General features: G+C 50.6%; 3 protein-coding genes and 1 non-coding gene across 5 annotated transcripts in view; 2 read left to right on the top strand and 2 right to left on the bottom strand.

Moving 5' to 3' along the window:
- Positions 1 to 21,704, bottom strand: part of MIEN1 (migration and invasion enhancer 1) — a 101,435-nt gene that overhangs the window by 3,514 nt on the left and 76,217 nt on the right. The window contains exons 2-4 of the mRNA XM_060256068.1: positions 6,244 to 6,351; positions 4,518 to 4,615; positions 665 to 741 (exon numbers count right to left, since the gene is read on the bottom strand). Coding sequence (XP_060112051.1) covers positions 665 to 741; positions 4,518 to 4,615; positions 6,244 to 6,323 — 255 coding nt within the window. The 5' untranslated portion in view covers positions 6,324 to 6,351. The remainder of the gene's footprint in view (positions 1 to 664; positions 742 to 4,517; positions 4,616 to 6,243; positions 6,352 to 21,704) is intronic.
- Positions 9,728 to 10,750, bottom strand: LOC132583637 (nuclear factor 7, ovary-like). Its single transcript, XM_060255256.1, has one exon. The coding sequence runs from the start codon at positions 10,748 to 10,750 to the stop codon at positions 9,728 to 9,730; it is 1,023 nt and encodes a 340-aa protein (XP_060111239.1).
- Positions 14,796 to 14,868, top strand: TRNAA-GGC (transfer RNA alanine (anticodon GGC)). Its single transcript has one exon. It is a non-coding gene; the product is annotated as a tRNA-Ala (tRNA).
- The window catches only part of GRB7 (growth factor receptor bound protein 7), a 138,470-nt gene continuing 135,803 nt past the window's right edge, over positions 19,038 to 21,704 (top strand). The window contains exon 1 of one of the 2 annotated variants that reach the window (XM_060256064.1): positions 19,038 to 19,290. In XM_060256064.1, the coding sequence (XP_060112047.1) occupies positions 19,147 to 19,290 (144 nt within the window). In that variant the 5' untranslated portion in view covers positions 19,038 to 19,146. The remainder of the gene's footprint in view (positions 19,291 to 21,704) is intronic. The other variant, XM_060256065.1, reaches the window with a different exon arrangement.

Below are 21,704 nucleotides of genomic sequence, written 5' to 3'. Positions count from 1 at the left end.
CTTTTTACTCATGTCCAGTATCTCCTTGGAGGATGGCACTGCACCTTGCTGAGGCCCCTCCCCAACTCCACCCACCCCCAGGCTCCACCCACAAAGCCTCCATGCGTTTCCCAGCCTGTTTCAAGGCAAGTGATGAACAGAGGTGGTTTGCCATTGCTTAACGGTAAAGGTAGCCCCCTTACAAGCACCCATCGTTTCCGACTCTGGGGTGACGTTGCTTTCACGTTTTCACGGCAGACGTTCTATGGGGTGGTTTGCCATTGCCTTCCTCAGTCTTTTACACTTTCCCCCAGCAAACTGGGTACTCGTTTTACCGACCTCGGAAGGATGGCAGGCTGAGTCAACCTTGAGCCGGCTACCTGAACCCAGCTTTCACCGGGATCAAACTCAGGTCGTGAGCAGAACTTGGACTGCAGCTCTACCACTCTGCACCAAGGGGCTCTTAAGGACACCTTAACAGAGACAATGTGGGAGGCAAACTCCTTTCTCTCCAACCAGCCTGATGGGGAGGCAGCTCTGCAGGTGATGAAATACCTCCGGGGAGAGGGCGGGTGCCACCCAGCTGCTAGGAAATGGAGCTATCGCACAGAGAACAATTCCACCGATTTCTGACCTGGCCTGCAAAGCAAGCGACAAGAGACACTGGAGGATGGGGACCACTCACATCTTTCTCGTACGGGAATCCTCCATTCTCGAGCTTGGAGAAGACCAGCTGGCCGTTTATTTCAATCTCAAAAGCTCCTGTAAACAGGGAAAAAAAGAAAACACCAGAAATGTACCCAAAGGAGAACCTGTGGGAGGGATGGGGACTCTGTCAACTCAAGCTCAAGTCTCTCCTCCCCCCCCCCCATCAATGCCACCCTGCCTTCGGTGGGACACAGTGCCATAGAGCGGAGGCGGCCAAATTGTGGGTTGGAAGCCATACGTGGCTCTTCCACACATACTGTGCGGCTCTTGAAGCCCCCACCGCCCCATAAACTGGCTTGAATAATGCATTTAAAAGTTATTCTTTCCACCTGTCCCTCCTCCCATCTATTTGCCTGCCTGTCTTGTGGCTCTCACTCATCTGATGCAGGGGTGGCCAATGGTACAGCCAGTTTGGCGTAGTGGTTAAGTGTGCGGACTCTTATCTGGGAGAACCGGGTTTGATTCCCCACTCCTCCACTTGCACCTGCTGGAATGGCCTTGGGTCAGCCATAGCTCTGGCAGAGGTTGTCCTTGAAAGGGCAGCTGCTGTGAGAGTCCTCTCCAGCCCCACCCACTTCACAGGGTATCTGTGGTGGGGGAGGAAGGGAAAGGAGATTGTGAGCCGCTCTGAGACTCTTCGGAGTGGAGGGTGGGATATAAATCCAATATCTTCATCTACCGCACAGGGTGTCTGTTGTGGGGGAGGAAGGGAAAGGAGATTGTGAGCCGCTCTGAGACTCTTCCGAGTGGAGGGCGGGATATAAATCCAATATCATCTTCTTCATCTTCTTCTCTTCAGATGTTTTTTTGCCTACAACTCCCATCAGCGCCAGCCATTGGTTGTGCTGGCTGGGGCTGATGGAAATTGTAGGCAAAAAAAAATAATAATCTGAAGAGCTACCATTGGCCACCCCTGATCTGATGTTTATTCTATGTGGCTCTTACGCTAAGTACGTTTGGCCACCCCTGCCCTAGAGTCCATCCCTCCAGAGCAGCCATTTTCTCCAGGGAAACTGATCCCCGTCTGGAGGGGAGCTGAAATTCTGGGGGATCCCCAAGTCCTACCTGGAGGCTGGCGTCCCCAGCTAAGATTGCTAGGTCCCTCCTGGCCATGGTGGAGGGTGGGGCAGGGAAGAGTCGCCAGCTCCAGGTTAGGAAACTCTTGGGATACTTGGGAAGTGGTGCCTGGGGAAGACGGGGACCTCCGTCGGGTACAATGCCATAAGACTCCACCCTCCAAACCATCCGTTTTCTCCAGGGGAATCAATCTCTCTTATCTGCAGATGAAACTGTAATTCCACGGGATCCCCAGGTCCCACCTGGAGACTGGCATCCTTATGTGAAGTCAAGGGCTCTTGCATTGGGGGAGGTTCCTTGCACCGGAAAGAGACAGTAGAATGGATTCAAGCGGAGCATCCCTAAAGCACCCCAAGCCACCTCCCTCCCCTTCTGGGTGCTGCCCCGCTCCCCGGTTCCTAACCAAAACACCAGCCTCCCCCTCTACCCCTGGAAGGGGATGCCACATGTTGAGCTGAGTTCTTAGAAACTCTGAGGTCCCTTGCCAGGGGCAGCTCAGCAAGAAGAACGTTAAGGGCAGATCAGCTTTCTTCAGAGGCTGTTCTCTTCACAGAAAGAGATGCCCTCCGTTTAACCTAGACTTGCAAGCGATAGTGCAATTGACAGGCTGCAATTATTGCCTTGTGACACTCGCCACCATTCTCCCATTCTGACCTGTTACTGGTTTTTTATTGGTTTCCCACATAAATGTTATCCAGACCAAACGTTCTTCCGATTTGTTAGCGTCACTGTTTTGCCGTTGGATCCTAACTTCGTACCACTTGGCATGCTCAACCGCTGCCCACCAGGTTATATGTTAGCTCTGCCCGCTGCACCCCATTCCACTGTCTGATGAAGAGCGCATGCACGCAAAAGCTTTATTACATTCTGAATAAAACTTTGCGGGTCTTAAATGTGCGACCGGACTCCCGCTTTGCTCTTAGTTCTTTTCATGGCTCACCTTCCCTTGCAGCGTACGACCACGGGAATGCATCGGGCACATGTGAGGGAGCATTCGCCATCTGCGCATGTCAACAGTGAAGCTCGACTGGCCGGGGACCCGAATGGAACCCTCCCCAGGTTCCCAGCACTGCTAACTCGGCCGAAGCATTTCTGCTTCTGGTCACGGCTGCTTTTGTGGCAGGAGCTCCTTTCCATATTAGGCCACACACCCCTGATGTAGCCAATCCTCCTGGAGCTTACAGCAGGCCCTGTACGAAGAGCCCTGTAAGGAATTCTAGCAGGAGCTCCTTTGCCTATTAGGCCACACCCCCCCTGATGTAGCCAATCCTCTTGGAGCTCTCAGCAGGCCCTGTACTAAAAGCCCTGTAAGGAATTCTAGCAGGACCTCCTTTGCCTATTAGGCCACACCCCCCTGATGTAGCCAATCCTCCTGGAGCTCTCAGCAGGCCCTGTACTGAGAGCCCTGTAAGGAATTGTAGCAGGACCTCCTTTGCATATTAGGCCACACCCCCGATGTAGCCAATCCTCCTGGAGCTTGCAGTAGGCCCTGTACGAAGAGCCCTGTAAGGAATTCTAGCAGGACCTCCTTTGCATATTAGGCCACACACCCCTGATGTAGCCAATCCTCCTGGAGCTTACAGCAGCCCCTGTACTGAGAGCCCTGTAAGGAATTGTAGCAGGACCTCCTTTGCATATTAGGCCACACACCCCTGATGTAGCCAGTCCTCCTGGAGCTTACAGGGCTCTTCGTACAGGGCAGGGGTGGCCAAACTGCAGCTCAGGAGCCACGTGTGGCTGTTTCACACATATTTTGTGGCTCTTGAAGATCCCACTGACCTGTGGGCCGGCTTGGAGAAGGCATTTCTCTCTTTAAATCTCTTCACTAAGCCAAGCCAGCTGGCAGCTTGGAGAATGCACTTAAAGTTAAAGCTGCTTTCTTTCCATTTCCCCCGCCCCCATCTATTTGCTTTCCTTCCTTCCTTCCTGGCTTGCGGCTCTCAACCATCTGATGTTTATGTGGTCTTACATTAAGCATGTTTGGCCACCCCTGCTCTATGGTTTTGAAGGTAAAAAACCAAGTTTTGCCCAAATACCAGAACGTCCTCTGCGCAACATCCTTGACATTCCTGCTCACTCCCCGAACATCCCTGCTAATTCCCAAGCGGCCGGCTTGGAGAAGGCATTTCTCTCTCTAAATCGTTTCACAAGCCAGCTGATGACTTGGACAATGCATTTGAAGTTAACATTGCTTTCTTTCCACCTCTCCCTCCCTCATCTATTTGCCTTCCTTTGTTCCTGCCTTTCTTCCCTCAGACATCCAACTTCCGTGTCTTGCAGCTCTCAAAACGGTGGATGTTTATTTTATGCGGCTCTTATGTATTGCAAGTTTGGCCACCCCTGGTACAGGGTATTTGAAGTTAACGTTGCTTTCTTTCCACCTCTCCCTCCCTCATCTATTTGCCTTCCTTTGTTCCTGCCTTTCTTCCCTCAGACATCCGACTTCCGTGTCTTGTGGCTCTCAAAATGGTGGATGTTTATTTTATGCGGCTCTTATGTATTGCAAGTTTGGTACACCCCTGGTAAGCTCCAAGAGGATTGGCTACATCAGGGATGTGTGGCCTAATATGCAAAGGAGTTCCTGCTACAAAATCAGCCCTGCTCCTGATGCTTTCCAGCCTGCAAAACGCTTGACGGTTCAGTGTTCTTGTGTCACTGCTGCAGCCGAGTTGCGGGGCAGAGGGCATCATGCCAAGAACGGGATCTTACTAGGAACTGCTAGTTTCAGTCTGGAAGCATCTCCGGGGCCGTACCTGTCCCTCCGAGCCGGGACTCGATCTCTATATCTGGATACTCTTCCTTGACTGCGCTGGCCAGCTCCAGGTAGGCAGACTCAAAGCCACAGGGCTTGCTGGGGAGGAAAACGCAGGCAGTGGGTGAAATAGATGCAGCCGGTTCAAGGGAGGAGCTGATGATGTCCGAAGAATAAGGAAACCGTGCAGGGCAGAGGTGGGTATTCCCTGTACAGCTGTTAGCACGTGACTGACATTTTTTTATGCCTGCCTTTTGGAAGAGCATGATAATTAACAAATACAGTATAACGATGTTTTTAAAAATATATTTCATTCAGAGTTTATATTCCTGATTCTTCAGACCACGATCGTTATAACAATCCAATAAAAATAATTCACAAGCCTTTGACATCGCAGTCATTTTGACAGGGTGATATATACACAACACTCCGCTAGCGCCTTCCCCAATTCATCAATTACTGTAATAGCCAATGTAACTATTTCATGTAAGCAAGTGCCAGTTAAGAAAAGTGCTTGTCCAAATTTGTAAACTTGTGACTGGAAACCCTCTTCTTGCATACGGCAGTCCTTATGAAATTTCTGTAGACTCCCCAAGGCCACCTCTGACGGAGCCAGAAGCCGGCTGTTCATTTGCCTTTGGGAAGAGACAGCACTGGAAAAGTTCACATGTTCAGAGGACGAAGAAGAAGAGATTGACTTTATACCTCGCCCCTTCACTACCCAAAGGAGCCTGAGAGCGGCTTACAAATCTCCTCTCCCCTCTCTTCCCCACAACAGACACCCTGACAGGGAAGGACTTGTGGTGGCCTAGGGGGCTCCTCTGTCCCAAAATTGGGACAACCCTGCAAGGTAAATTAGGCTAAGCAGGAACATTTGACCTCTGTGTGTGTGTGTGCGTGTGCGTGTGAGAGAGAGAGAGAGAGAGAACATGCTATATAGCAGGAGCATCAAACTCATTTGCTATGAGGGCTGGATCTGACATAAATGAGACTTTGTCGGGCTGGGGCTTGTGTCAAGCCACGTGTGTACCTATTTAGGTAGCAGAGATATAAACTTTATAAAGGACACAGACAAACACAATTCAGTTCCTTAAAATAAAACACGCTTAAAACATTAGCACTCGTTGGTCTTAATACATTCCAGTCATGGGTTAATATTTAAATTGTTAATACTGTAATTAATCAACATTGCAATTAATTAATATTGTAATCAATTCATTATAATTAAATCATATTTATTCATACTGATGCCATCTTGGATTTCAGGGCTGAAACTGTGAATGCATTGTGTGTGTGTGCGTGTGTATATATATATATGTATATATATATAATAAAAAAATGAATTTTAGTGATTTTATTGTAAGTTATTTTAACAGTTATGTTTCTTAATCTGTTGTGAGCCGCCCTAAGCCGGACAGGGGAGGGTGGGATATAAATACAATAAAAAAATAAATGAAGAGTTTAAGCAAGGAATCAAACGCGGCTCCCGGGAGAGAAGCAGCCCGGGCTAAGCATGGCTGGAGGGGCGGGGCCTATCGCCCAAGTGGGCGGAGCCAGGAGCGGTTAGCGGCGAGTAAGCGAGGCCAGAGGGGGCGTGGCCTATAGCCCAAGTGGGCGGAGCCAGCGGCGGGTAGGCGAGGCCAGAGGGGGCGGGGCCTGCGAGGGGATTTGCGCAGCCCGCTTTTTTTCCTTTCCTTTCCTTGACCACGCCCCCTCCCCCCTCTCACCAGTACTCGACGACGATCCGGACCTCTCTGCCTGCCTCGGGCGGCGGCTCCGCGGCGGGGTCTCCGGAGCCGTCGCTCATCGCGCCTCCTTCGCCTCAGTCCGTCCCTCTCCGCCGACGCCTTTGCCTCCGGCTTGCGCTAGGCCGAGAGCCGCATCCGGAGTGGAGATGGACTTCCGGTATTTGCTTCCTCACGTACAGAGCGGGGGGAGGGGGCACTTCCGGTCCTTTGACGCCCGCTGGCTTTTTTCTTTAATAGAACGCCCCGGCTGCTGAGATTTCTGGCCCGTCTGCGCCCTCGGCTTTGGCGCCCCCTAGCGAGCTGGTGGCGAAGCGGAGTTTCAGAGGAGAGGGCAGCCCCGCCCGCTCCCCCTGCTGTTGCCATAGAAACACCTCAGGGTAAACAGAAAAAAAAACTTTGGAGTCCAGTTTTACCTTAAAGACCGGCAAAGTCTTATTTGGAATATAGCTTTTGTGTGCATGTACAGGTGTTCATTCTGGGTGTACTGTAAATTTTATTCTGTGTATAAATTTTATTCTAGATTTCACAGGCTAGTTAGGCAGGGCTTTTTTTTAAAATAGAAAAAGCCAAGCAGGAACTTATTTGCATATTAGGCCACACCCCCTGACATCACCAGTGTTCCACACAGGGCTTTTTTTTGGGGGGGGGGGAAAGCCCAGTAGGAATCATTTGCATATTAGGCCATACCTCCTAACATCACCATTGTTTTGCACATGGCTTTTTGTACAAAAAGCCCAGCAGGAGCTCATTTGCATACGAGGCCACACCCTCTGACAACCCTACTGGGGAAAAACAGCAGGAACTCATTTCTGTGTGTTCCTGCTAAAAAAAAAAAAGCCCTGATTTTACGTATAAATTTTATTTTAGGAATAAGCATTTGTGTGCATGCACAAGTGTTTATTCTTGGTATAAATTTTATTCCGGGTATAAGCTTTCATGTGCATGAACAGTTGTGCATAGGAAAGCTTATATCCAGAATAAAACTTATACCTAGAATGCCCACAAAAGCTATTTGATTTTTTTTTGTAATATCTATAATTTTTATTATCCAGAGTTATAGCTTTGCAAAATAATAGAACAACATACATAGCCAAAAATACAATTAGAATAACTGTTAACAAAGACACAGTTCAAAAACGTATTGTCCAGTTTTCTTTTCCATGCTGTTATTGAGATAGTAGCCAATATAGCAGAACTATTCAAAAATACATCATTCGTTGATATAGCCTGTTCTTTGGGATAACCTCCTTTTCAGTAAGGTATTGGACAATGGATACCAAATCGCTATTAATTTTGATTCATAAATTTCTGACGTTAGTATTGATACATTAGATATAATTTTTAAACAATTATAAAACCTTCCCGTAATCTACTTTGCCATGTTAACAACAGTTGGTATTGATTCATCTATCCCATCTTCTCGAGGCTTTAGTACGGGAATGGCCAAACTTGCTTCGCTTAAGAGCCACATAGAATACATGCCAGATGTTTGAGAGCTGCAAGACATGAATGTCAGAGGTTTGAAGGAAGGAGGGAGAAGAGGATAGAGACAGGGAAAGAAAGCAACTTTAACTTTAAATGTATTCTCCAAGATGCTGGCTGGCTTGGCTTGGAGAAGGGATTTAAGGAGAGAAATCCCTTCTTCAAGATGACTGACGGGGCAGTGGGGGCTTCGAGAGCCGCACAATATGTATGAAAGAGCCACATGTAGTTCCCAAGCCGCAGTTTGGCCACCCTTGCTATAGTAGTATGTTCTGCTGACAAAAGTATACGGATTGTTCCCATTTTCTCCAGGGGAACTGTATTCTGTCTCCTGGAAATCATTTCTAATTCTGGGAGATTTCCAGGCCCCTCCTGGAGGTTGGCAACCATACCAGGAGGTTTTCCACCTCTAGCAGGCACCCGGCAAGCCTATCAGGGGTGTGTGTATATGTGTGTGAATCAGCACTAGAATTATGGTTATTTCAATATACTGTTGTAATTGCGACAGGTTCTCTGGATGATAAATAAGCATTAACAAGTAATACTTTATCAAAGATTTCAGGTTTTCACGGCTGGCATCATCATTAGGGTTTGTAGAATCTTTCGGGCTCAAGCGCCATGTTCTACTGGAGAAAGTTTTTCTTCCAGACGTTTCGTTCTCAGCTGCGGAGAACATCCTCAGTGGCGTTGCAGCCGGAGCAGGCGCTCTGACCTTCTTGGCTGCTGTGCATTGAGTGAGGCCAGGGCTGCTGGAGAGCTGCTATTTCTAGGCTGGAGGGGGTGTGGTGAGAGAGCAATTGGTTTGTGAGTGTACCCACACATTCCACAGCCAGTTTCCTTATCACCATCCTTCCAGGAAGCCCCACCAAACGATGGGTACATTCACAAACCAATTGCCCTCTCACCACACCCCCTGAGTCTCAGAGTGGCTTACAATCTTCTTTCCCTTCCCCTCCCCACAACAGACTCTCTGTGAGGTAGGTGGGGCTGAGAGAGCCCTGAGAGAACTGCTCTAGAGAGGGACAGCTCTGAGACAGCTGTGACTGACCCAAAGTCACTCAGCTGGCTGGCTGCATGCGGAGCAGTGGGGAATCAAATCTGGTTCTGCACATTAGAGTCCATTGCTCTTAACCTCTTTGTGCCAGTTACTCTTTACTCAATATGAGCATTTAAAGATTCTGGGAAGGCTAATTCACATGTCGCAAAGTCCTTCTGTCCCCCAGATGTTTGCCTTGGTCCTGTCAACCAGATGTGCTCTACAAGTTCCAGGCTTGAATATTAATTTCCAAGCACACAGGGCTCCAATTCACATCAAGACCACAAAGCACATGGAGAGGTGGCTTACAACCCCCCCCCCCCACAAATGATATAAGTTGAAGGCTTGGAATTCCTGGAGCCGATTGACAGGACATGCGAGCGTGCCCAAGGACTTTGTTACAGTGTGAATTGACCCTAACACACATTAAACGTTTGAAGTGTTATTCAGTTGCATTAACAATAACCCCATCACAATAGTGAACAGAACACTATTCTGCCCATCTCTCCTCCCTTCCACCCTTCAGCAAGAAGCCAGTAATCTAGACTTCAGAATTATAACATCAAACTGATCCCAAACCAGAAATGATGTAACAAGCATGGATCCCCCAAAGAATCCTGGGAATTTTGTATGGGTGCTGATAGTTCTAGAAGATGTCTATCCCTTTCACGGAACTAGAACGTTCAGGGTCACCTGAGGAAAAGCCATAAGAACATAAGAGAAGGCTTGTTGGATCAGGCCAATGGCCTATCCAGTCCACCACTCTGTGTCACACAGTGGCAAAAAATTTTATACATACACACACTGTGGCTAATAGCCACTGATGGACTTCTGCTCCATATTTTTATCTAAACCCCTCCTGAAGGTGGCATAAGCAACTGATTGTTTTTCTCTACTTTGCTTTCTCCAACCAAGAGAAGAACTTCCCATCTTCTCCTTCTCCTGCTAATTATGTATTGTAAGAGGGTGATAATCCTCTTCAGAGTACATCAAACCAGGGCAGAGGAAAGGATGGACCATCTCTTGAAAGTCACCCACGATGGAGCAGAGTTTCACCATGTTCTCCGCATCATAGAATCCCACTTTGCCTTTTTCGTAGTCTAGCAACACTCCGACCTTCGTAGGGCTGCGATGGGGAGCCAGAAGAACCGGGGGCGAGCTCAGGGCATAGAACTGGTTTCCCGGTGCTTTCCGGAGGGCCCAATAACCGTTCCGCGGGGTGAGATTTTCCACGGCCTTGCGGTTGACCTGGCAGCTGGCTACTCCGAGGACCCAGTTGGTTTTCTGCCCAACGCTCACTTCCCAGTAATGCCTGCCCGACTGGAAACCCTCTGAACAGAAGACATAAAGGCAGGGTTGGAAACGCAGCGGACTCTTCGGATGGACCTGGTGGCACGGACTCAGCCGCACTGATTTCAGGTCTTCAGAAATCACTAGGTACGGATGTGCGCTGTTGACATCCAGAGTAAAGTGCTTCAGCGCCGATTCCGCCACGCTCTTTAGCATCTGACGGCAAATTGAATACTGTACAGGAGCGCTGCTCAACACTTCTGGTCCGTAGGACCTCAGCTCCTTCTCATACCTTGCTAGCACTTTTCTCAGCTGCTCCAGTTGGCTGTCAGCCACATCCGCCAAACGTCCATCAGCATCCTTGGCTTTGCTGAGGTTGTCTACTAGCTCCAACACAGAGGACGTAGCTTCATCCATGTCCATTACCCTGTCCTCCAGGAAGCACAGAGTCTTCTCCTTGTCTCGCTCTATTTGGTCCATCAGTGAAATCTCCTCATGGTACAAAAAGTCGTGCATCATCTTGAACCCCGCAGCCGCTTCCTCTTGGAAGGACTGCAGAGTTTTCGGGGTCTCTCGGATCTTCTCCAGGTAGCTGTCGCTGAGCTCCTCCGCATATTCGTGCAGGCACAGGACTTTCCGGACGACGTCCTCTACTTCAATTCTGGACTTTGTGTTCATCGGCGCTTCCATGATGATGTCTTTGTGATTCCTCAGAAGAGCTCACGGTGGAATTGACGCCCCCCCCCCTTTTTGCGGCTGTCGTTCTGAAAGCCTGACTCCTCCAGCAAACCGTTCAGGGTGGCCTCCGGTTGCGTTCTTTCTCCGGCTCCTGGAGTTCTGCCAGCTGCTGAGCAAGTTCTCATTTCCTGGAATCGCTGTCACAAAGATCCAGACATGAGCTGCAGAGGTTTCGTTTCTTATTTTTGGCATTTCCAGCCGATACGTTTCTCCATGCCACTCCTCTTAGGCCTGATTGTTTTTATCTCTATATAACTTGCCTTGCTGCGTCAAACTACACATTACGTAATGTACACATGATGTGTACAGGTTGCCTCTGTGGCAGAAGAGTGAACAGAAAGGGGGTTAACTCTTTCCCCACCTGAACTTTTTTTTTTTAAAAAAAAATCTCGGAATCACACTTCCAAAGTCACTTTCTAACCAGCTGGGTGAAAGAAACTCGGGTCCCTGTATCTTTATTTTATCTTCCTGTCTCTCACAGGTGAAAAAAGCTGGTGGCAGAGAGTGATCATTTCCAGATCTCGAAAAGGACAAGAAGGGAAGAATTTAAGTCCCTTCATCCTACTTTCTTTCAGATGCAACCTGCCTGCAAACTTGGGGTTTTGAAAACTGCAGGAGACAATCGCAGAATTCTGCTTACTGAATTCCAGTGGCACCTTTAAGACGAAGAAGATATTGGCTTTATATCCCGCCCTCCACTCCGAAGAGTCTCAGAGCTGCTCACAATCTCCTTTACCTTCCTCCCCCACAACAGACATCCTGTGAGGTAGATGAAGATATTGGATTTATATCCCACCCTCCACTCCGAAGAATCTCAGAGCGGCTCACAATCTCCTTTACCTCCCCCCCCCCCCCACAACAGACACCCTGTGAAGTAGATGAAGATATTGGATTTATATCCTGCCCTCCACTCCGAAGAGTTTCAGAGCGGCTCACAATCTCCTTTCCCTTCCTCCCCCACAACAGACACCCTGTGAGGTGGGTGGGGCTGGAGAGGGCTCTCACAGCAGCTGCCCTTTCAAGGACAACCTCTGCCAGAGCTATGGCTGACCCAAGGCCATGCTAGCAGGTGCAAGTGGAGGAGTGGGGAATGAAACCCTGTTCTCTCAGACAAGAGTCTGCACACTTAACCACTACACCCTACTGGCTAAGACCCAACAAAGTTCCATTCCGGGGAGAAGCTTCTGTGTGCGTGCACGCTGTCTGAAGCGCTGAGCAGTGACTCATGAATGCTCATACCCTACCGCAAATTTTGTTAGTCGTTAAGGTGCTTCCTCTTTTCTAAGGCCGTTTCGTCTGCCAACCAAAGCAGCCGTTGCATCCAAGAGAACTAATCGCTATAGTCTGGAGGTCAGTTGTAAAAATGGGAGATCTCCAGGCCCCGCCTGGAAAGTTGGGGACCCCAACGACAGAGGGCCTTGCCCACATTTTTGCATGGAAAGTGAAATGTCAGAATGGCTCCCACTTTTCTGCAGACGAAACATAAAGATGGCACCCAGAGGCAGAGAAATTGGCACCCCTTCTGCGTAGAATTTTATAAGGTCCACCCTGGGAAGACCCAAAACTTTCTTATGGTGCTTATTAAGCAGAGTTACTCAGAAGCATGTTATGCTTAGTTCAGTAGGCTTCGCTACTATGCAAAAGGGACGGTGGCTCAGTGGTAGAGCATCTGCTTGGGAAGCAGAAGGTTCCAGGTTCGATCCCTGGCATCTCCAAAAAAGGGTCCAGGCAAATAAGTGTGAAAAACCTCACCTTGAGACCCTGGAGAGCCATGAATGGGGCTGTGGCTCAGTGGCAGAGCATCTGCTTGGGAAGCAGAAGGTCCCAGCTTCAATCCCCGGCATCTCCAAAAAAGGGTCCAGGCAAATAGGTGTAAAAACCTCCGCTTGAGACCCTGGAGAGCCACTGCCAGTCAGGGGAGGGACGGTGGCTCAGTGGCAGAGCATCTGCTTGGGAAGCAGAAGGTCCCAGGTTCAATCCCCGGCATCTCCAACTAAAAAGGGTCCAGGCAAATAGGTGTGAAAAACCTCAGCTTGAGACCCTGGAGAGCCACTGCCAGTCAGGTGAGGGATGGTGGCTCAGTGGTAGAGCATCTGCTTGCTAAGCAGAAGGTCCCAGGTTCAATATCCGGCATCTCCAACTAAAAGGGTCCAGGCAAATAGGTGTGAAAAACCTCAGCTTGAGACCCTGGAGAGCCGCTGCCAGTCTGAGAAGACAATACTGACTTTGATGGACCGAGGGTCTGATTCAGTATAAGGCAGCTTCATATGTTCATATGTTCAAAAGTGCCATAAATTGTCAGCCTCAGTTCTTGGGCGCAGGTATGCAAGAGTAAAAGTTTAACACAAGCTCAGATAGCTATAAACGTGCTCACACCTCGGACTTTTTGGGAGCAGGAGCGCAATTCCAGCTGGCTTGGCATCAGGGGTGTGTGGCCTAATATGCAAATGAGTTCCCACTGGGCTTTTTCTGTATAAAAAAGCACGCTTGTTCCTCACTAGCAGTTGCTCTGCCCTTGGGCTTCTGCTTTCTGAGGCTCAAGCGATCAATTCCACCACCAGTTGCTGCTCAGGCACGTTTGGACCCACGGCTCCCTCCCATTTCCCCCCAAAACGTAATGATCTTGTTTTTTGGAGAACAGGAAGACTCGGGGGAAATGGGAGGGAGCTGTGGGTCAAAATATGCCCACACAGCAACTGTTGGGGGAATTGATTGCTTGAATTGGGAAAAGCAGGAGCCTGGGGGTGGAGCAACTGCTAGTGAGGCATTGGTGTCCGCCTGTGGGTTTGCCAACACTGGGTTGGGAAACATCTGGAGATTTGGGGGGTGGAGCCTGGGGAGGGGCAGGACTTCAGTGGGGTATAGTGCCATAGAATCCACCCTCCAAAGCAGCCGTTTTCTCCAGTGAACTGATCTCCGGAGATCAGTTCGAATGCTGAGAGGTCTCCAGGCCCCGCCTGGAGGCGGCCAACCCCTTCGGCGGTGGACAAAACTAAAGGCGTCATCAGGTCAGCGGAGCCATTTTGGCATTCTAAAGCCAACCATTTGGAGAGTCGCCAAGAAATTAAAAGACCTTTGCTCCTTGGGAGGACAGCTATGGCGAACCTGGGCAGTATAATAAAAAGTAGAGACGTCACCCCGCCAACAAAAGTCCGTATAGTCAAAGCGATGGTATTCCCCGTATTAATGTATGGCTGTGAGAGCTGGACCATAAGGAAAGCCGAGCGCAGAAGAATAGATGCTTTTGAGCTGTGGTGCTGGAGAAGACTCTTGAAGAGTCCCTTGGACTGCAAGAAGATCAGATCAGTCAGTCCTAAGGGAAATCAACCCTGGCTGTTCCCTGGAAGGTCAGATGCTGAAGCTGAAGCTCAAATACAGTGGCCATCGAATGAGAAGGGAGCACTCCCTGGAGAAGATCCTGATGCTGGGAAAGACAGAAGGCAACAGAAGAAGGGGACGGCAAAAGATGAGACGGCTGGACAGTGTTGCTGATGTAACTGACACAAATGTGAGCAGACTTCGGAGGATGGTGGAAGACAGGAGGGCCTGGCATGACTTGGTCTAGGGAGTCACAAAGAGTCGGACTCGACCGTGCGACCGAACGACAACAAACAGCTGCGACCCTTTCCTTATAGTTTTTTTTTTGTTCCTTTCAAAGATCTCTTTGCCGCCGCAGACGAGCGGAGCAACCTTTCCAGAACACAACCGCTTTCCCAGCCCCCCCCTCCCCAACCTTAATTAAATCGAGTTGGTCACAGTGCGTAAGGGGAGGGACGGTGGCTCAGTGGGTAGAGCATCTGCTTGGGAAGCAGAAGGTCCCAGGTTCAATCCCCGGCATCTCCAACTAAAAAAGGGTCCAGGCAAGTAGGTATGAAAAACCTCAGCTTGAGACCCTGGAGAGCCGCTGCCAGTCTGAGAAGACAATACTGACTTTGATGGACCAAGGGTCTGATTCAGTATAAGGCAGCTTCATATGTTTATGGGAAGGGATGGTGGCTCAGTGGTAGAGCATCTGCTTGGCAAGCAGAAGGTCCCAGGTTCAATCCCTGGCATCTCCAAAAAAGGGTCCAGGCAAATAGGTGTGAAAAACCTCAGCTTGAGACCCTGGAGAGCAGGGGAGGGACGGTGGCTCAGTGGTAGAGCATCTGCTTGGGAAGCAGAAGGTCCCAGGTTCAATCCCCGGCATCTCCAACTAAAAAAGGGTCCAGGCAAGTAGGCGTGAAAAACCTCAGCTTGAGACCCTGGAGAGCCGCTGCCAGTCTGAGAAGACAATACTGACTTTGATGGACCAAGGGTCTGATTCAGTATGAGGCAGCTTCATATGTTCATATGTTCATTTTCAGGGAGGGACGGTGGCTCAGTGGTAGAGCATCTGCTCGGTAAGCAGAAGGTCCCAGGTTCAATCCCCGGCATCTCCAACTGAAAAGGGTCCAGGCAAGTAGGCGTGAAAAACCTCAGCTTGAGACCCTGAAGAACCACTGCTGGTCAGGGAAGAGACAGTGGCTCAGTGGTAGAGCATCTGCTCGGTAAGCAGAAGGTCCCAGGTTCAATCCCCGGCATCTCCAACTGAAAAGGGTCCAGGCAAGTAGGCGTGAAAAACCTCAGCTTGAGACCCTGAAGAACCGCTGCTGGTCAGGGAAGAGACAGTGGCTCAGTGGTAGAGCAGCTGCTCGGTAAGCAGAAGGTCCCAGGTTCAATCCCCGGCATCTCCAACTGAAAAGGGTCCAGGCAAGTAGGCGTGAAAAACCTCAGCTTGAGACCCTGAAGAACCACTGCTGGTCAGGGAAGAGACAGTGGCTCAGTGGTAGAGCAGCTGCTTGGTAAGCAGAAGGTCCCAGGTTCAATCCCCAGCATCTCCAACTGAAAAGGGTCCAGGCAAGTAGGCGTGAAAAACCTCAGCTTGGGACCCTGGAGAGCCGCTGCCAGTCTGAGTAGACAGTGCTGACTTTGATGGACCGAGGGTCTGATTCAGTATAAGGCAGCTTCATATGTTCAAAGTAAATCCATTGAAGCAAGTGGACTTAGAATGGTGTAACTTTGCTCGGGATTGCACCGTTAGAGAGCAGTCTCAGCAGGTCAACTGAGATCTGCGCCCAGGTCTGTCCAGTAGGGCTTACTTTCAGGAAAGTGCCCTCAAGATCGTACCGTTAGCGGCCGTTGAGCTGACTCTCAGTGCGCTGCTGCTCTGACTGACTAAGCCCAGTGAAGAGGAAGTCTATATAGGAATGTGCTGTTAGGTACGGCACCTTTTCCTCTGCTCCCCCTCTTGGGGGAAATCCCCCCGCCCCGATGTGATGTAATGACTCACTTTAAAGACGCCATCAGGGTTTGTAATTTTTTAATGCAATTGATTTTATATATATATATATATATATATATATATATATATATATATATATATATATATACATATGTATTTTTTATTGTTGAACATCACCCTGAGCCTGGCGCTAGCCGGGATAGGGCGATTCATTAAATGTAAATAATAATAATAATAATATGGGTAGGTCATGGAGTCAGCTGCCCTGTTGTCTAGAATCTTGAGGGTCCTAGGCTTCCTGGAGATTTGGGGGTGGAGTCTGGGGAGGGTGGGGTTTGGAGAGGGGAGGAGCTCTGCATATTGCAGTGCCATTTAGTCCACCCTCTAGGGTTGCTAGTTTCCCGTTGGGGGCAGGGGATCCTCCAGTTTGTAATGTAAAATGTAATGTAAAATTTTATTTATATCCCGCCCTCCCCCGCCGAAGCAGGCTCAGGGCGGCTAACAGCACTTCAAGTAAACAATACAATAATAAAACATTAAATTCACATTAAAACAATCAATGATTAAAACATTCCTAATTCAACACTGGCGGTAAACATTATTAATCTAACGGTAAACATTAATTCAGTTATTAGTAAACGCCTGTTTGAAGAGGACGGTCTTGCAGGCCCTGCGGAACTGATCTAAGTTCCGCAGGGCCCGCACCTCCTCTGGGAGCTGGTTCCAGAATTGTGGGGCCGCAGCAGAAAAGGCCCGAGTGCGGGTGCTTTGAAGTTTGACTTCCTTTGACCCAGGGATATTCAGTCTGCTTTTTCCCTCCCCCCGCTTCAGGGTTAGCAGAAAGCGGGGAGGGGAATGTCTGCTGGGCACTCCATTCTACCCTATGGTGACCGATTCCTATTGGGAATAATAGAGAATTGATCCATGCGTATTTGGGGCTCGAGGGGGCTGGTTTTTTGAGGTAGAGGCATCAAATTTTCAGCATAGCATCCAGTGCCTCTCCTCAAATAACCCCCCCCCCCCAAGTTTCAAAAAAGTTTGGACTAAGGGGTCCAACTCTATGAGCTATTCTTCATTATTTCCAAATGGAGGGAAGCATTTAAAAGGTGTAAAAAAAGGTAAAGGTAGTCCCCTGTGCAAGCACCAGTCGTTTTCGACTCTGGGGCGACGTTGCTTTCACAACGTTTTCATGGCAGACTTTTTATGGGGTGGTTTGCCATTGCCTTCCCTAGTCATCTACACCTTCCCCACAGCAAGCTGGGTACTCATTTTACTGACCTCGGAAGGATGAGTCAACCTGGAGCCGGCTACCTGAACCAGCTTCCGCTGGGATCGAGCTTAGATCGTGAGCCGAGAGAGTTCAGACTGCAGTACTGCAGCTTTACCACTCTGCGCCACGGGGCTCTTTTAAAAGGTGTGCACTCCCTTTAAATGTGATTGCCAGAACTCCCTTTGGAGTTCAATTGTGCTTGTCACACCCTTGCTGCACCCCCAAAGTCTCCTGGCCCCCCCAAAAAAATCCTTAGATATTTCTTGAGTTGGACCTGATAACCCTGCCACCCTCCAAACCAGCCCTTTTCTTCAAGGCTGCCTTCCTTGCAGCTCCGTCATCGCTCCTTAAAGCCCTAAAGCCGAGAGGGAGAGATGGCTGCTGTTTCAATAAAAAAACCCTATAATTTAATAAATTCAAGCAGGCATCCGTGTTGGGCTGAAGGAACAGAACCAAAAATTGAATCCAGTGGCCCTTTAAGGCCAACACAGTTTAATTCCGGTTATGCGCTTTGGTGTGCGTGCACACTTCTTCAGATATCAACCGCAGCTCGGGATGCCAGCCTCCAGGTGTGACCTGGGGATCCCCTGGAATTACAGCTCATCTCCAGACTACAGAGATCAGTTTCCCTGAAGCAAAGGGCTGCTTATGTGGGTGGACTCTGTGGACCCAGGGCTGTTTTTGTAGCAGGAACTCCTTTATGTATTAGGCTGACACCCACTTGATGTAGCCAGTCCTCCAAGAGCTGACAGTATGCCTTGTAAGAAGAGCCCTGTAAGCTCTTGGAGGATTGGCTGCATCAGGGGTAGGTGTAGCTTAATATGCAAAGCAGTTCCTGCTACAAAAAAGGCCCTGATTGTACCCTACTGTCCCTCCCGGGCTCCATCCCCAAATCTCCAGGAGTTTCCCAAACTGGATCTGGCAACCCCGTCCCCCGTCTCCCACCCAGGGGCAACTTGCTCCCCGGTTAAAGGCCGGCTAGTTTCTCTTGTTAAAGTTTACCCCTGGAGGCCTGGTTCGAGAAGGCAAACGGGAGAGAGAGATCGGTTCGCTTTTTCCTTGCTGCTGTAGATCTGGCTTGCTGGCCAGAAGCCAGGGGTACGTGCAAGAGCTGGCCTTCTCCCCAGTAGAGTTTGAGTAGCTGTAGTTGGCCTCGTGGGCACGGCCCCGACGGGGAGCAGCGAGCCTCCGTGCTTTGCAGAACCGAAAAGCTGGGTTGGCGAGCAAGCCCTCCCTTCCCCCCACCCCCAGCCTCTCTGGGTTTGCCGTCTGCGCTTGGCCTGACTTAGCCCTGCCAGCCTCTTTCTCGAGACAGACAGAAATAGCTTGGCACCGTGCAGCTTTTGAGTCACTCCTCGTCTCCCGATGCCTTCTGCTCCATAAGGGGAGGCGAGACGGATTTCAGCCCTATGCGAGGCAGCTGCCGACGACGACTTCTCCTCCGTGGTGTTTTGGGCCGAGCTTCTACCCCGGGGGGCCGGGACGAGGGGAGCAGAAATGACACGGGTGGGGAGGACGAGAAGAGGCGAGACAGGGACCAGCACATAGCGAGCTGTGCCGGACAGACCGGCCGTCGTTGTCGCCATCTCAAACATCCAGTCCTGTCATCGTAGCCGAGTGTGAACCGTATGGGACTTCAGCAGGGTGGGGTGGGGTGGGAGGCGTGGAAAGGGGCGTCGGATGCAGCTGGGGGCTGAGTCACTTTTGAGGAAGGTGGAAAGGGGTGGCAGAGAGCCTCGGTTCTGGCGGATGGGTGCCCTCGGTTGAAGCAAGGGACTCGCGGGCTCTCACTTCCAGGCCCCCGAGATGGAAGACACCCACAGGTTGCACTGGAAGAGAGCCGTGGGGGTCGTCTTCTGCTGCACTTGCCTGCGCAAGCGCGGCCCCCCGGGCAAGGCGCACTCCTGTCCCGAGCAGAAGAGGAGCCGCGGCGCTGCTTCGCGCCACAAGGTAACCGTTGCTCTCTTCAAAGGGTGGAGGAGAAGGTCACCGTGCTGGTCGGAGGTCACGAGATAGGAAAGCCCAGACTTCTGGTTGGGGCCCTTTGAGTGGGGTCGGGGGAGCCAGTTTGGTTAAGAGCCGTGGACGCTAATCTGGAGAATCATAGGCCGTTTTCGCACTCACGTTTTACTGGCGCCACGACCATCCTGACGCCGGCGAATCTGCATGGCTTTCGCACCAGAAGCTCCGGCGCTCCCAGAAGCGCCGGCTACTTCCGTCGCTAAGCCAGCGCAAACGGAAATCGCAAAGATGCAGGAAAACGTTTGCGCTGGCTTAGCGACGGAAAGCGCCGGCGCTTCTGGGAGCGCCGGCGCTTCTGTTGCGAAATCCATGCAGATTCGCCGGCGTCAGGAGGGTCGTGGCGCCAGTAAAACGTGAGTGCGAAAACACCCATAGTTTGATTCCCCACTCCTCCTCCACATGCAGCCAGCTGGGTGAGCTTGGGCCAGTCACAGTTCTCTCAGAGCTCTCTCGGCCTCATCTGCCTCACAAGGTGCCTCTTGCGGGGAGAGGAAGGGAAAGGCGATTGTAAGCCGCTTAAGGTAGAGAAAAAAAGCAGAGACTCTTTAAGGTAGAAAAAAGCAGGTAATTAAAAACCTATCTTTATGTGCTCACTCACCGTTCAGGCAAATCCTGCCTTTGTATGTCTTTTCCTAGCATAGAGTTCTCCCACTTCCCTGCACTGTGGTCAGTTTTTCGATTGAAAGACACCAGACTCAAAGTAATCTCAGACCATGTATGTCTGGGCTAGGGCTGCTGGGTCCCCACCCCCACCCCTGGGGGGTGATGGGAGGAGGTAGCGTTGCCGGATCTGGGTTGGGAAAGGCCTGGAGATTTGGGGATGGGGCCTGGGGAGGACAGGGAACCTCCAAAGCATCCATTTTGTCCAGGGAAACCGATCTCTATGGTCTGGAGAGGGACTGTAATTCTGGGGGGGGATTCCCAGGTCCCACCTGGAGGCTGACATCCCCAACGTGGGCTGTGGTTGCTGGTTGCTCTGTGCTCTGTGTTTGTTAAGAAGAACTCTGCTTGTTCCTGGCTAGGACTTAGTGCTCAAACTGGAGAGCCAAACTGGAGAGCCAGTTTGGTGTAGTGGTTAAGTGTGCTGACTCTTATCTGGGAGAACCGGGTTTGATTCCCCACTCCTCCACTTTCATCTGCTAGCATGGCCTTGGGTCAGCCATAGCTCTGACAGAGGTTGTCCTTGAAAGGGCAGCTGCTGTGAGAGCCCTCTCCAGCCCCACACACCTCACAGGGTGTCTGTTGTGGGGGAGGAAGGGAAAGGAGATTGTGAGCCGCTCTGAGACTCTTCGGAGTGGAGGGCGGGATATAAATCCAATATCTTCATTTACCTCACAGGGTGTCTGTTGTGGGGGAGGAAGGTAAAGGAGATTGTGAACCGCTCTGAGGCTCTTCGGAGTGGAGGGCGGGATATAAATCCAATATCTTCATCTACCTCACAGGGTGTCTGTTGTGGAGGGGGGGAAGGGAAAGGAGATTGTGAGCCGCTCTGAGACTCTTCGGAGTGGAGGGCGGGATATAAATCCAATATCTTCTTCTTCTTCAAAACGAGCTGAGGTTTACAAGGCAGGGGAAGGAGTGTGGGGGGACTTGATTCTTTGGGACATACAGATTACGTCTCGTTCTCTTACCGATTACCTCTTGGCAGTTGCGTTAGAGCAGACCATTGACTTTTTACATTGAGGTTTGGTAAGCACGTGAATATGAGCGTCCAGCGACTGTGTGGGTATACCTTCGGGATGATGCATCCATATGGGACCGATTCCCCCCTCGCCTTGTTCCGGTCTCGTTGCTCCTTTTCCCGTGGCTCTTCTGCTGGATTTCGCACCAGCCGCCCTGGGGTGTCAAATTGCTCCGCCTCGCTTCAAATTCCTTCTGCAGCAGGCAGGATCCTATGAAAACTGGTTTCCGCCTGCTGCAGAGGGAACGGGAAAAGAGGCGGGGCAGCTTGCCGCCCCGGGGCAGGTTGTGCGAAATCCAGCAGAAGAGCCACGGCGGGGGGGGGGGGGGGGGAGGGGGAGGAGTAATGAGACCGGAACAAGGCGAGGGGGGAATCGGCCTGGGTATGCAACAGAGGAGCCACAATTCCACGGCGGAGTTTTTGCATGCAGGAGGATGCAGGTTCGATCCCTGTCTTCTCCTGTTTAAAAAGATCTAGGGGAGCAGGGCTAGGAGTGAGGTTGCCAGGTCCTCCCTGGCCACTGGTGGGGGGAGGGGGCAGGGCTGCCAGATCCAGCCTGGGGAACTCCTGGAGATTTGAGGGTGGAGCCTGAGGAGGACAGGAAGCTCAGTGGGATACAGTGCTATAGAGCAGGGGTGTCAAATGTCCAGCCTGTGGGCCA

The sequence above is a fragment of the Heteronotia binoei genome, chromosome 15, assembly GCF_032191835.1.
Source record: "Heteronotia binoei isolate CCM8104 ecotype False Entrance Well chromosome 15, APGP_CSIRO_Hbin_v1, whole genome shotgun sequence".
NCBI classification, from domain to species: Eukaryota; Metazoa; Chordata; class Lepidosauria; order Squamata; family Gekkonidae; genus Heteronotia; species Heteronotia binoei.
The sequence above is the reverse complement of the archived record's forward strand: the minus strand, read 5'-3'. Positions and strand labels throughout refer to the sequence as shown.

Excerpts from the sequence above, each read along its gene's own strand:
- LOC132583637 (XM_060255256.1), bottom strand. The coding sequence starts at position 10,750 with ATGAACACAAAGTCCAGAATTGAAGTAGAGGACGTCGTCCGGAAAGTC.